At 34.7% G+C, this 15,471-nt stretch overlaps 1 protein-coding gene across 2 annotated transcripts in view; it reads right to left on the bottom strand.

The window, feature by feature from the left end:
* The window catches only part of LOC145693511 (protein takeout-like), a 287,051-nt gene that overhangs the window by 61,239 nt on the left and 210,341 nt on the right, over positions 1-15,471 (bottom strand). For both annotated transcript variants that reach the window (XM_081769580.1, XM_081769579.1), the window contains exon 2: positions 3,047-3,139. In XM_081769580.1, the coding sequence (XP_081625706.1) occupies positions 3,047-3,131 (85 nt within the window). In that variant the 5' untranslated portion in view covers positions 3,132-3,139. The remainder of the gene's footprint in view (positions 1-3,046; positions 3,140-15,471) is intronic.

Genomic DNA, 15,471 nt, shown 5'->3' with positions numbered 1-15,471 from the left:
AAGTATCGAAATTAGATATAAGGCGAAGCCCTTTTCGTTCTGTTCTGCGAACACAAGTTTTCAAACCGAAGCTCCTCTTTACTCGACTTAGCCTATGGTCACAGTGGATCCGACTTTCACCGATTTTTTAGTCTGACATACTCTGGCGACATCGGTAAAAATTAACAAATGCATTGAGAGAAGTGTACGTGGTCAGACTGATGCCGACATGTTCTGGCGACTACGGCCGACTTCTACCGACCACCGATCTTAAACAAATTATTTTGTTTTTGTAGTTAGACTACGCCAGACTAGCGGATGGTTTACAACTTATCGCAAGTATTGAGACTCCCTTTACATGTTACAGCAAGCCGTTCTTCTGCTGATATAAATTTTCGAAAATTACTTTGCTTCTCTATGCGTCCTCGGATCTTCTGTAAGTGCCAAAATGTATCCTGTTCCATTCTAAAGTACTGAAAAAAACTTATGTGGTTGCTCCACCAACTTTGGAAATAGCATGTGAAACTCGCCATATTTTTCTCTTTCTTGAAAAATAGTTTACATATTCGCTACTACCTTCCTCTAAAAGTAATAGTTTTAACACAGGATTTTCTAACAGCAGAAATTCCTCGTCCATACTGTATTCCACAAGAAGACAGACTGAGGACGGATCGGTTGCAGTGTGACCAGGCAGTCGGCAGACGCGGTCGGCCGACCAGTCGGCCGTAATCGCCAAAGTGAAAAATCGGATTCACTGTGACCGTAAGCTTAGGTGTTCGTTTATCGGATACTCCTCTGAGACGTCTGAACTATTCTTAACCAAATTTTACATGGTGAATCGAGAGCAAGCATTGAGTATCATAAGGGGTTGCATGTTCCGATGGTCTTCTGGGAACGCGAATTCTCATTATAAACAATGGAAAATATAAGTTTCAGCATTGGAAATAGGGCGAAGCCCTTTTTGTTTTGTTCTGCGAACACAATTTTTCAAAGCGAAGCTCCTTTTTAACTCAACTTAGACGGTCATTTGTCTGGATATTCCATGAACCGTTCTTAACCGAATTTCACAAGGTGATTCGGGAGCGCGTGCTGAATGTCATAAATGGTCACATGTCCCGATCGGATGTACCATTGTGAAATAATCACCGAATAACGTGATACCTATAGACTTAACATTGGAAAAGAATTTGGCGCGAAAATTCTCATTATAAACAATGGAAAATATAAGTTTCAGCATTGGAAATAAGGCGTAACCCTTTTCGTTTTCTTCTGCGAACACAATTTTTCAAAGTCATTATGCTTTTCACCGATGTCATATGCCAAATGTCGTGTTCGTCCAATAATTTACATGTCGTGTTCGTTCACAAGAAACAATTAGTGCACTTAAAAATTCTATGAATAATAAATAAAGGTCTATCGCTTCCCTCCAAATTTGCAATTATTGCATACCTAGTTATTAAAGAGCTTATAATACCGGGTGTTCAGAAAGTAACTATGCAGTGCCACATTCGGAACATCACTCGCAATGTTCTGTACAACGTCTTCAGGAACATGCAGAAACGTGTACAACAGTGTCTTCAAGTGCAAGGGGATCACTTGCAGCATCTCTTATAACTTCCATGACATTAGAGTTTAGCTTCGAGTTAATTTCAGTTGTTTAAAATGGTTTATGGAAAATACAATACGGCAAGTTATAAACTGCATAGTTACTTTCTAAACACCAGGTAGTATCGTATACAAGATTTTTTAAAATTGAATAATATAATTAGAGGAAACCTATTGCTGAGCACTAATATGAACGTATTCAGGACATTTGTTTGTAGTAGAACTAAAGATATCCTATTACTGAGGACCGATAATATTACAGTATTTAGAAATTTTGTTTATTGAATAATGTAATTAAGTACAGGCTATTCCTGAACACTGATAATAGCACCGTATTCAAAATTTTTGTTTATTGAATAATGTAATTATAATAAATGCTTCTAATAAGCATTCACAATAATACACTCTTTCATGATTTTTGTTTATTGAATAATGTAATTAAGTACAGGCTATTCCTGAACACTGATAATAGCACCGTATTCAGAGTTTTTGTTTATTGAATAATGTAATTATAATAAATGCTTCTAATAAGCACTCACAATAATACACTATCCATGATTTTTGTTTATTCAATAATGTAATTGAGTACAGGCTATTCCTGAACACTGATAATAGCACCGTATTCAAAATTTTTGTTTATTGAATAATGTAATTATAATAAATGGTTCTAATAAGCACTCACAATAATACACTCTTTCATGATTTTTGTTTATTGAATAATATAATTAAGTACAGGCTATTCCTGAACACTCGTAATAGCACCGTATTTAAAATTTTTATTGAATAATGTAATTATAATAAATGCTTCTAATAAGCACTCACAATAATACAATATCCATGATTTTTGTTTATTGAATAATGTAATTAAGTACAGGCTATTCCTGAACACTAATAATAGCACCGTATTCAAAATTTTTGTTTATTGAATAATGTAATTATAATAAATGCTTCTAATAAGCACTCACAATAATACACTATCCATGATTTTTGTTTATTGAATAATGTAATTAAGTACAGGCTATTCCTGAACACTGATAATAGCATCGTATTCAGAGCTTTTGTTTATTGAATAATGTAATTATAACAAATGCTTCTAATAAGCACTCACAATAATACACTCTTCCATGATTTTTGTTTATTGAATAATGTAATTAAGTACAGGCTATTCTTGAACACTGATAATAGCACCGTATTCAGAATTTTTGTTTATTGAATAATGTAATTATAATAAATGCTTCTAATAAGCACTCACAATAATACACTATCCATGATTTTTGTTTATTGAATAATGTAATTAAAGAAAATCTATTTTTACGTGAGCACTAGTAATAAAACCGTCTTCAGGACTTCAGGACTTTTCTTAGATACATAAAAAAAATGAAAATCTGTTGTTTATATTATATTTTAAAGTAAACTTATTACAATAAATGCTGAAAATAAAAAAGTATGAAAATATTCTTACCTACTTGAAGACTGGGCAATGCACGCTGCCCTGATTTCACAATACAGTCATCTATATTAGGATCATTCCGGTAGCACGGGGACATATAAGGAGCTGCAATAAACAGTTATGTTTTATACTTTTAATAATATTAATTGTAAAATGTTACTATAGAATCATTATTTACAATAATACATCAACTTTGCATTATTTAATTTGAGTAAAGCTTCTTAGCTTTCCTTCATACAACTTACGTTCGAAGAATGAAAGAGCAAACGTGTAATCAGATAAATTTACAAAACAAGGAATACACAATATTTTTTCTGAATATATTTAGTGCAAATTTTAAATTGAGGTTTCTAAACAGTGGGGGTTCTTAAGGGAAATCACATTGGTCAAAAAAAAAAAAATTATCACCATTGGCTATGGGAACAAGGCCTTAACACATATAATATTCTCTACAACTTTCTGAAGTTGTATAATGATTTCTTCCCTTAGTTGGTAGTGACAATGCTTTATCGATGCAACTTCCTGCAGGATCTGTCACTAAAGATGGACGGGATACGTTGCTTGTTTACAAAATATCGGCAGAACGTATAGGGATTATAATAGCCAAGAAGAAGATGAAAATTTGGGTTGTTTGTGTAAGTAATATATGAAATTGAATTACAATTAGTTTGTCTATATCCTTAGTGCAGAAACATGTGTTGTATTAAGTGTTTATGAAGAAATGGAGATATCTTGTAAATCAAATAGAAATTAAGGGTGATACAATGTTGGCTAAGAATATGGTTGAGAAGGCAGGCTATGGCTCGTTCTAACAGCACGTAAATTGATCCTAGATATGAGTAATGTCTTGACTGCTTACAAGTAATGTCTTGACTGCTTTGATTAATGTATGTGTAACGGGACAGAACCTCATTGATTAAATCTTTCAATCTACATTATATGTTAATATTTTAAATACTGACAAATACCTCGTATTACGTTTTTCAACAGAAAAATCTATTACTTTCAACATTTTATAAAATTTGCGACGGAGGAAATTAATCTATTATTTTCTAGAATCTTTACCGACTAACAAATTCTATGGCCTATAGAAACCGGAGGTTCAATGCCATGTTCACAGAAGTTCTCCATTGACTTCTTCTGTGCTTAACTAATTGTATCCAGTTTCTACTTTGTATTCTTATTTCTGCGAGATCTATCTTGGTATTGTCCTCCCATTTGAGCCAAGGTCTTCCTAATTGTCATTTTCCAATTGGATTTTCAATTAAAACTATGAAAGCGTTCTTATTTTCTTCCATTCTGTCTACATGACCTGTCCAAGAGAGCTTCCTAGACTTGATGACTCTAACAATGTATAAAGATGAAACGGTATAAACTATGAAGTTTCCTCCAGTCCCCGTACCCGTTCCTCTTGGGTCCAAATATTCGCCTCAGGATTTTATTCTCAAATAGTTTGTTTACGTTCATCCGTCAGAGTAAGCGACCACGTTTGGGAACCACACAGCACAAGTTGAATGTTTATAAAACTTTAAACTTTAAAATTCCTCGACAGAATTTGCGACGACAAAACATTTTGAACTGAATAATAACACGAAATTTTTGCTTTCAGTCGGCATTTAATTTCTTTGCGGACATGGTTTTGATCTGTTAACACTGATCCTAGATGTTTGAAGATATTCGAAACCTTGCATGCAGGGCATCCGCGGGGGCTCAGTGGTAGAGTTTTCACCTCCGGTGCATGGGATCCTTCGTTCGATCCCAGCTCGCACCAAGTGAGCCTTGCGGTGCATAAACACTGTGTGGGTAGGTTTTCTCCGGTTCCCCCGTTTCCTCCCACGTTTTTCTTCGTTCCACCATTTCACTCATTTCTCAACACCACCGTCTCCTTTAGCCTGGCCGGCATAATCGTGGGACGTAAAACTTAAAGATTTCGTTTTCCTTCCATCCAGAAGAAATTGATGCTTAATTTTATATAACAAGATTCGATTACCTCATAAATGAAGTCCCAGAAAAAAAAGAAAGTTTTCATCGTTAAATCAGTCAAAGGTAATAAAATTTACCAAACATTAAATTATTTGTTAGCACCTAAATGTGTATCAGAATTTAGTTTTAAAGAAAGTAAAGAGCTATTAATAAATCAGGGCCAGAAAGCGTCGAACTACATTCTACACAGAGATATGGATTCTATAATATGAAACGGAGATGTTAGTTGGAAAGTTTTTGCGAAAAGATCTTCGGATAGTACATAAAAGAAAATGAAATACGATAGTACAGCGGGGGACACTTCTAAATGGTACAGCCATATGGAGATTTACGGCTAAGGTGTACCATTTAGAAGTGTCCCCCGCTGTACAACATAGTGTGTCAGGCAGCTAGGTAATCCTAAATTTAATTGGCTTGTGACAGGATAAATCTATATTCTCTTTCTCGTCTTGTTTTCATAATGGTTGAAGTACATTTTAGTCTTCGTGTAATGGGATTATCTTTTATTATTATTATTATTATGATTATGATTATTATTATTATTATTATTATTATTATTATTATTATTATTATTATTATTATTATTATTATTATTATTATTATTATTATTATTATTATTATTATTATTATTATTGAGTGCATAATCTGCTCGTGCTTCGGTAGATTTTATGTTGTGCTATTTTGACTTCCAAACTACGCTATGCATAAATATTAGGAGATCGTCCGTCTGTATATTGACATGTATCAGAGCAAAACAACTTGAGTGAAGTTCTTTCCTGGGTTTTTCTCATTCACACCAGACAAATGCCGAGATAGTAGCTAGTATACTGTTCCAAGGTTGCTCCCTTCCTTCCCCAATCCTTTCTTTCTTCCCTTTCCCCGGATTGTGTGATGGCTGAGGGACGTCATCCCTCATGTGTGAAGGGCTAACATAGTCATAGATGCCGAAAGCCCAGAAATCTCATTCGTAGTCCTAATCCAAACTGAAACTAATAGAAATAAATCACTACTGACTCTAACGTTGATCGCCATGGAGCAAAATGGTAATAGATAACGCGATGCTGTAGTTTGCAATCTGTTCAATGTACAAGGCATACATTTTTTCTTAACTTTCATCTCTATACTAAAGCCAGAAGTGGTAAATATAGTGGATTTAACTTCCGCCTTTAATATTGATCTCGCGTAAACAAGAAAGGTACGATAAAGCGATTTATATATATATATATATATATATATATATATATATATATATATATATATATATATATATATATATATATATATATATGAATTCAGCTCTCCAAGAATTAGTTCCTACATTTATTGGTCCATTCAAACCACCGGTTTAAAAATTATAGCGTAGAAACAAAAATAAATAAAAAAGCAATTTTTTGGATATTGATTCGGTACCGTATGGATAGATTCCATCTAGGATCTTATTCTCTATTGCAACCGGAAGTAGTAGAAATCTACTGCCACTTCCGGTTTGAATACTGAATTTGCCTAGTTTCTAATTCTACCGTAGTTTCACAATGAGAAGAGCTCCCTCGTGACTATGTAGATAGCAAACGTTTCTTTGGTGTGAGAGACCTAGGTTCCATTCCAAGGGAGGGTTCATGTGATTCGGATTTCACATTAAGCTATAGGTCCACGTCTCATATAGCCTCGTTGCTGAACGGGACGCTAAATTCAAATCCAACCCAATCCAATTCACAATGAGAAACTAAACCTTTTTTTTTTTATTTCTTTGTTTTCAATTTATTCCGATCTATCTACGGATTTCTGTGTTTCACCTCATTTATTATTTTTAATGGATTGAAGTAATGCTTGTTGACTAATTAACTTTGATATGTTTTACTGAATGTTGTTTGGATGACTTTCTTTTTCCTCTACTCAAGTCTTCTTTCGATATATTATGTTCTTCTTGTCCCACATGAATTTGAGAACATAACTCTTCAGAAATGTCGCAGACGAGTTGTCCTAGTCGAAGAACACCTCTCACATCCTTAGAGTAAAAATATAAGCATAACTTTGCACTTCTTTTTTCTTTTCTTTTCTTTTCTTTTTTTTTCACGCAAACACATTTATAAAATATTTGAATAAATATAAGCGAAAATACGCAAGTATTTAGTTTACTGAAAATGACATATTTACATTTATCGAAAGCGTATTCGATGACATCTTTATAATAAAAAGAACATTGCGTTTTTTTGTCTGTTTGTTTTCTTAAATTTGTTCTCTGTCTACTATCGTAGTCAATTTAGACAGAAAGTAGAAAATATAGGAACTCGTGTTTGAAGCACATATTAAGAGGAGTTAAGTCCTATATTATATAGGAGTTAAGTTTCCCGCGATCTTAAATTCTTCCGGATGAAATTGGTTGAATTAACCAATGTTGTTGATCGTTTCTGTTGATTCCATTTAATGGGACCAAATGTTAACATTACTAGGAGGAAAATAGAGCCAATATCCGTCATCTGGGCATGGACGGGTAAAGCGGGATACACTCTACGAGGTGATACCCAAAATGTCCGATAATTTTCTCATAAAAAATCAAAAAGCTTACTTTTTCCATAACCTTTAAAGTGATCATCTCTGACTTCTAATGAACGATTCTGCCCATTCTCCCATTGTTGGAAACACTGATGCATAATTTCACTGGTTATAGCGTGTTCAATAACTTCCGATATTCCACTTGGAACCCATCGATGGAACAGGAACTCCACCGCTTCAACCAGAATTTCATTTTAGACAATCGTCAAGTACCGCAAGGAGCTAGGTAGGATAAGTGAGGTATATGGGTATACTTAGTCGTTTTTGGACAAGACGTCCTGCACAATGATGAAGAAATGCTGCGATTCGTTCCATCCATCCACTCGAATAAGTTGGCATGTCCATAATGATAATCCAACTTTAATAGAAAGATTACGGACTGTTTACTCTCTTCTCAAGGATTGTTTCACGCCTTTTACGATCGTTTTCAAAGTTGTGCATAATGTTTGTCACCCTCTACAAGCTCCCGGCTTTCTTTTCTAACGCTTAAACCATTCAAATAACGTATTGATTTAACCCTTTGGGGATCTCATGGTACAATCCGCGGCAAAAAACCTGCAACATGAGCATATTAGTTTATTGTAAAATGACGAAGTTTTTTGCTCCAAAATAAGTGTGCATGGGAGGAGGCCGAGGTTTATCCTGGCGTGATTCGTTCCACTTTGACGTTATGTTCATTCCCTATACTGTTAGGCGTAGTTTCACAATAAACTTACATCCTCATGTTGTTTATCCTCATCCTCACTTACATCCTCATCCTGTCATCCTCAAGAAGAATTAATTGAAACACAACAGTTATTCGGAAAAGCGGAAATAGCAAGAGAAAGTGACGGCCACCGTTTTAGAATGAAAATACAAGACCTACAACAGGAGCTGTTCCAACAAGATGCTATGATGAAGGATTACATAAATAAATTAGGGGAGAAAATTGAAAAAATCACCGTTGAAAAAATGGAAACGGATGAAAAGCCGTCTTGGACAGAGATAGTCAAAAGAAGAAGGCCCACAGAGAGGGAACTAACAATCCAAGAAGTAACAGCCAAAACCAAACCAGCACTGATAATAAAACCAAACCAAGGAGAAACAACCAGACAGACAGCTGAGAGATTAGCAGGTACAATTGACCCACGAAAAGAAAAACTAAAGATTACAGGACTAAGGACAACCAGGGACAGAGTAGTAATAGAAACAGCAACAAAAGACGACATCAAAAAGATTATGGCTAAAGATGAAATTAAAAGAAACTTCCAATGCGAAGAAACCAAAAAACGAAATCCAATGATGATAATTTATGGTATACCTTCTGACTTAAAAGATGAGGAGCTTATACAAGCTCTTATTGAGCAAAATTTCGAGCAAGAAGACATGGAAGAGGCAAAAAAGATAAAAGCCAGGTTTAGAGCTGGCAAAAAACAACAAAAAAGATGCCATCTCGTCATAGAAGTAGAACCAAAAATAAGAAAAATCTTAGTAGAGAAAGAAAAAGTGTACATTGATTATGAAGCACATCGCATCAAAGACTTCCTGGTAGTACCACAATGCTTCATCTGCCAAGAATTCGGACATGTAACAAAGTATTGTGATAATAAAGAGAAATCAAGATGTCGATACTGCGGCGATCTAAGACACAAAAGTGAAGAGTGTGATGAGAAGGGGAAAAAAATCTGCGTACCTTGCAAATTACGTCACAAAAATTGTGAGAACCCTCAGACCGAAGAATGTGTTTCATACAAGGTAGCACGGGAGAGAATAATCTCAAAAATCAACTATGGAGAGTGAAAAAACTACAAACAAGGAAAAGAAAAAGAGTCCAAGTAAAAGAAGAAGGGACAAATTAAGATTAGAACAATTTATTGAAAGAAAACACAAACAACAAATACTTAAATCCGATAAAGCGACGCAAACGGAAATTATAAATATAGAAATAGAGAAAAACATCAAAATAAACTCGATAACACAAACTGAAATGCACAGATTTATAAACAGAGAAACAAGGAAAAATATAGAAGACTCCAAAATCCAAATTGAACCAAATAGGAGAAAAAATAATGATAGTATTACAAAAAAGGGTGAACTAGCAACACTGCTAGAAAACAGGAAAAGGAACAGTAAAAAGACTTTTAAAGAAGAAGATTATAAGTGCATGGAAGAGGTACCAAATATTTATACATCCTTTGTACATGGAGAAGAAAAATATCTCTTCCCAGTACAGGAAGAAAGAAAGGAGCAAATACAAGAGAACACAATATCTAGTACAACGTGTGGAAGCGAAGACACTGTAGAAAAGCTAGAAGACGAAAATAAAAGTAAAATGCAGGGAACAAATCAAGAGCTATATGAAGAAATAAATCAGACATATAGGCTAGCAAAACTAGAAGAAAAACAAATATTGGCTACAGCACTGAGGCAAATAGTAAGAGATTTGCATGTAAATGGTAGATCAATAACTTATCCAACTCTGGAAGAGACAGATAGAATTGAGCTAAGAATCTATAATTTACCAGCAAATGGATTTGAACTTCTAGATCTGGTGGATCAAGTTTTTGAAAGACGAGGAATATACTGGTCCTTAGAAAATGTTTATAAACAACTAGTTAGAGCACACGGTAGAGTATATTATGATCCTACGAAATCAGGTGCGGATGCTTACGTTTTTACGAGATATGGATGAAAACTATCCCACATTAAAAATAATGCAAAATAACGCACAGGGAAGCAAGGTGGCAACAATGGAATTAAGGAGATTAGCGGAAATAAAAAGAATAGATATTGTGGCAATACAGGAGCCATATCTTCTAAATAGCAAATTAACAACCTTTCCTGTGGGAAGTAGGATCATCTATGGAGGAGAAGAGCCAAAAGCTGTGACTGTAATCATGAATAAGGAAATTGAAATACTGAAGCTAACTCAGTATGCAGATAATTGGATAACAACAGTGGAAATTAAGTGGAAAAAAATTAAATTTTGGATAATTAATGCGTACTTTCAATACCGCCTACCAACTCAAGATTTTGTAAACAAAATACAGAACATAATAGGACAAAGAGGTAATAATAGTATTCTGCTGTTGGCAGACACAAATGCAAAGTCGACAATGTGGGGAGCACAAGAAAATGATGACAAGGGTGACTTAGTAGAAGATTTAATTATTCAAAATGGACTGCAAATCTTAAACGTGGGAAATAGACCAACCTTTATAGGAAACAGAGGAAAATCATACATAGATGTATCATGTGCAACCACTGAGTTAGCAAACAGAGTAAAAAATTGGCAGCTGGGAGACGGTAACACGCTAAGTGATCACGAAATTATAACCCTAGAGATTCAGGCAAACCAAACAACCAAAGTAGCAGAGACATATAATATAAAGAAAACAAACTGGAATAAGTTTAAAGATAATTTAAAGTTACCACAAATAGAAGAAGATAGTAATATTACACAAATAATACAGGAAATAGAGTTAGTAACCAAAGAAGCACTAAAAGATGCTACCCCAACAAATAAGGAAATTAAGAAATACGAAGACTTTTGGAACCCCAAACTCCAGAGGTTGAAACGAATAGCAACATCAGCAAGAAAAAGCTACCAATCAACACTTCATCCCATTCTGAAGGAAAGGAGATTGGAAAAATACAGAATTGCTAAAAGGGAATACAAAGAAGAACTATTAGAGGCAAAAAAGAAAAGTTGGGATTTATTCCTAAAAAAGAACATAGAATCAGATCCATGGGGAACACCCTACAAACTAATTACACAAAAAGTCAACCCTCTAATATTGAGCACAGTTAAAAAACCTGATGGAATGCTAACTACGAACAGAGAGGAAACATTAACGGCATTAGCAAATAAGTTCTTCCCAAAGGATATAAAGGAGACAGATACGGAAAGTAACATCGAGTTAAGAAACAAAATGATGGAGGAAACCATTGATACTGTACCCGAAGAAGATCTGGTAACAAATGAGGAGATGGAAAAGATAATGAAGAAACTTAAAAACAAAAAAGCACCAGGAATAGATGGACTAAAGAATGAAATATACAAAAAGGCAAAAGATATTTGGACACCATATCTAGCTAGACTTTTTAACTGGTTACTTAAGAAGCAACTTTTCCCAGATTCCTGGAAAGTTTCAAAGTTAAGTATCCTATCTAAAGGACCAGAAAAGGACGCCTCAGAAGTTGGATCTTATAGACCCATTTGCTTGCTTAAAAACATTTCCAAAATTTTTGAAAGAATAATCCTAAACAGGTTACAAAAATATAGAGACGTTAAGGATGATCAATTACAATATGGTTTTAGAACTGGAAAATCAACAGAAGACGCCATAAATAGATTAGTAGACAATATAAAGGAAAAAAGGTACGAACGAAAATATGTCTTAGCACTCTTTATAGATATTGAAGGAGCTTTTGACAATCTTTGGTTTCCCTCTCTTCTAGAAAATATCAGAAAATTAAATTTGCCTAAATACATAATAAACTTAATAAGAAATTACTTATTAAACAGGAAAATCATAATACCGAACGAAGAAGGAGACATAGAAATTGAGACCGAGAAAGGTTGCCCACAAGGTTCTATCCTGGGACCAACTTTATGGGACATTGAGCTACAACCATGCTTGGAAGTATTAAACAAGATGCAGGAAGTGGACATAGTTGTTGCATTTGCCGACGATATTGCAATAACAGCAAGTGGAAATAGCAGAAGAGAATTAGAAATTAAAACTGCAAAAATAATAGAACAATTAGACAAGTGGAGCAAAGATAGTAAACTAAAACTATCAACGAGCAAAACTAAATACCTAATTTTTGGAACAAAGTTACAACGAAACCCAATAATAAAGCTAAATAATATAAACATAAAAAGAGAACAAAAGATAAGATATCTGGGAATAATATTAGATGAAAAACTAAATTTTGATGCACATTTTAAATATATAACAACTAGAGGGAACAGCATAGCAAATAAATTAATTACGATAGCTAGAAACAAATACAAACTACCATTGAAAATAATAAATTTGTACCAAGAAACCATTTTAGCAGCTGCAATAACATATGCATCAAGTGTTTGGATTGGGAGAACATTAGAAAATAAAACATATAAGAATAGATTAAATAGACCACAAAGAAACATACTCATAAGATTAAGTGGAGCTTTTTCATCAACATCACATAGCTCATTAAGTATAATATTAGGAGTAAAACCCATGAATATTGTAGCTCTGCAGAGGGCAGCGAACTATTGGTTAAGAAAAGGAAATCTAGACAAAATCAGGAATACATTTGATAAAGAACTAAATACCGAAAAAGAAATTGAAGATCATATGATAGCAATTTGGAATGAAGATTGGCAACGGTATGAAGGAGCTCACAGAGTACATGAGATATTTCCAAACTTAAAAGATAGACTACAAATAAAACATTTAAATCCCAGTTACGGAATAATTCATTTCCTAACAGGACATGGACCGTATGAAGATTACTTGTATAAAATAAAATCCAAACGAACACCAAGCTGTGAATGTGGAGAAATTGGCACACCAGAACACCACATTATGTGGTGCCCAACAATGGAAGATGACGTGATACTAAGAAGGGATATTCGAAACAAGACTTTACAAGAAATATTAACTAGTAAGGAAGATTGTGAAAAATTGAAAAAAATAACTAATGAATACTCAGATATAAGAAGAAATATGTACAGAAGAAATTTAAACAATGGAGAGAATTAAAGTGATGGGTGAAAGAAAATGAACGAATGTGAGACTTGTTCCTGGACCGGAGAAAAGACTCCAGGAGAGGAAACACAGGAAATCCGTGTCTCCCACCGGGAACAAATTGAATGAATGTATGCACCTCCAGCCAAGGGACTGGAAGAGGAATTCCGGTGCAAGAGTGTGTGAAGAAGAGTGCGTGAAGTGGAGAGTGGTGGTGGGTTCACGGGAGGGAATAGGGTAATGGCAAGAAAGGACAAAATGGAAAACACCGCATTTACCGTTTCGGGCGCCAGGTGAAGTTGGTGAGGATAGCACTGGGATACAACGGACCGGGGTCCACACTAAGTGCTCCGAGTGGACCCCGGACCCAGTCTATAAGTACCAGCCAAGATACCAAGGAACGCAAAATGAGCGGTTAAAAGAAATAAATAAATAATGAATACAGTATTAGAGTTAAATGAAAAGATAAATTTTTAGTATGTGGAAGAGAGAAAGTAGACAATAAATGGAAAAACATACAGGCTGAAAAACTAAAAGCTTAAGTTAAGCCAGAAATTCGTGTGGTGCAAGGTGAAGTTAAATATATATATATACGAGTATATATAAATAGAAAGTCATATAGGTGAAAAATGTGTCAGTGATTATTAGTGTTAGTGACAGCAAAAGCATACAGTGTAGTGTAGTGTTAAGAATATTAGTTTTGGTGCACAAGTGTTAGTGTGGAAACACAGGTGAAAACCATTAGTGCAGTGAAAGAAATAGGTGAATACCAAAGAAATATATTTAAATATATATAAAACATATGGGTGAAAAAACCTAATCATACAGGGAAAACCTGCAAGAAACAAGAAGAAGCCTAAGGTAAAAAGAAGAAGCAGCCAATAGGTAAAAACATAAATACGCAGAGAACACAGATACCAAACACACACACAGAAATACACAAAAAACAAGCAATCTAGATTCAAACTTATTTGTTAAATTCTTAGTTTTTTTTGTTTTTTTTTGTTTGTTTTTCGTTTTTGTAAATTTTCCCTTTTTTTTGGTCTCTTTTCCTTCCCTATCCTTTCCCTCCCAAATTTTCCTGTTTTTTTTTTTTTCACTTATGGAAATAAAGAAAAAAAACAAAACTACTATAGAAATCATTCGCAATGATGATAACTCGTCGGTTTTCGAATGCTCTAGGTAACCGACTAAGAGTAACGCGACTGAGCGAATGTAAAAAAAAAAAAAAAAAAAAATCCTCATGTTGCAGGTTTTTTTGCCGCGGATTGTACAATTTGTACCATGCGGGGTGTTTCATGGTACATTGCGTTATAACTCTCCTATTTGAGCTTTTTCGTCCGTTTTTGTTGTTGTTGTTGTTGTTGTTTTTCAAGTCCAGAGGCATTGCAGAAGACATTACGGATGGTTTCACACCTTTCTGTGTCGATACATAGGAGGTGATGACGTCATAAGTCTAAAATTTATATTTTCGTGTAATACTTTTTGGGGGGGTTATGTAATGTATTTTTGGCGTTCTTATTTTTGCACGTAGAAGATTGAAATTTTGCACAAACATGCAGTCCACCGAGTAGTATTTACCAGATTTTTCTTCAGATTTCTGCGTTAAAACAGGGGGGGGATCCAGAGGGTCAAAAAGTTGAAAAAAAGGATATTTTTATCCAAAAATCCCGTTTTTCCTCATTTTCCCGCCTTAGATACATGATGGAGACAAGTGAATAGCAGCGCCTGAAAGGCAGTTCTATTCTGAAGAGAATGATGTGCGACACATGGCCCTAGGGTAATTAGGGATGTCTCAGGGAATGTTTAAACATTTCCCTCTGTATACGGGAATATGGGACATTGTCGGTATTTTTTTTTTTTTTGGCGGGCTTACTTTTGCACCTGGAAAATTGGAATTGTGCATAAACATTCAGCCCACCGAGTAGTATTTACCATATTTTTATCAGATCTCTGCGTTAAAACAGGGGGGGTCCAGGGGGGCTAAAAGTTGAAAAAAGGATATTTAGACCAAAAAAATCTTTTTCCTCATTTTCCCGCCTTAGATACATGACGGAGACACGTGAGTCATACCCCCTGAAAGGCAGTTCTATTCTGAAGAGAATGATGGGCGAAACGTGACCCTAGGGTAATTAGGGATGTCTCAGGAATTTTTTTACCTGAGATCATGGTGTTTTACGG

Source organism: Thermobia domestica, chromosome 8 (assembly GCF_964235325.1).
Source record: "Thermobia domestica chromosome 8, izTheDome1.hap1.1, whole genome shotgun sequence".
In the NCBI taxonomy this organism is placed as follows: Eukaryota; Metazoa; Arthropoda; class Insecta; order Zygentoma; family Lepismatidae; genus Thermobia; species Thermobia domestica.
This window is presented reverse-complemented; position numbering and strand designations above follow the sequence as displayed.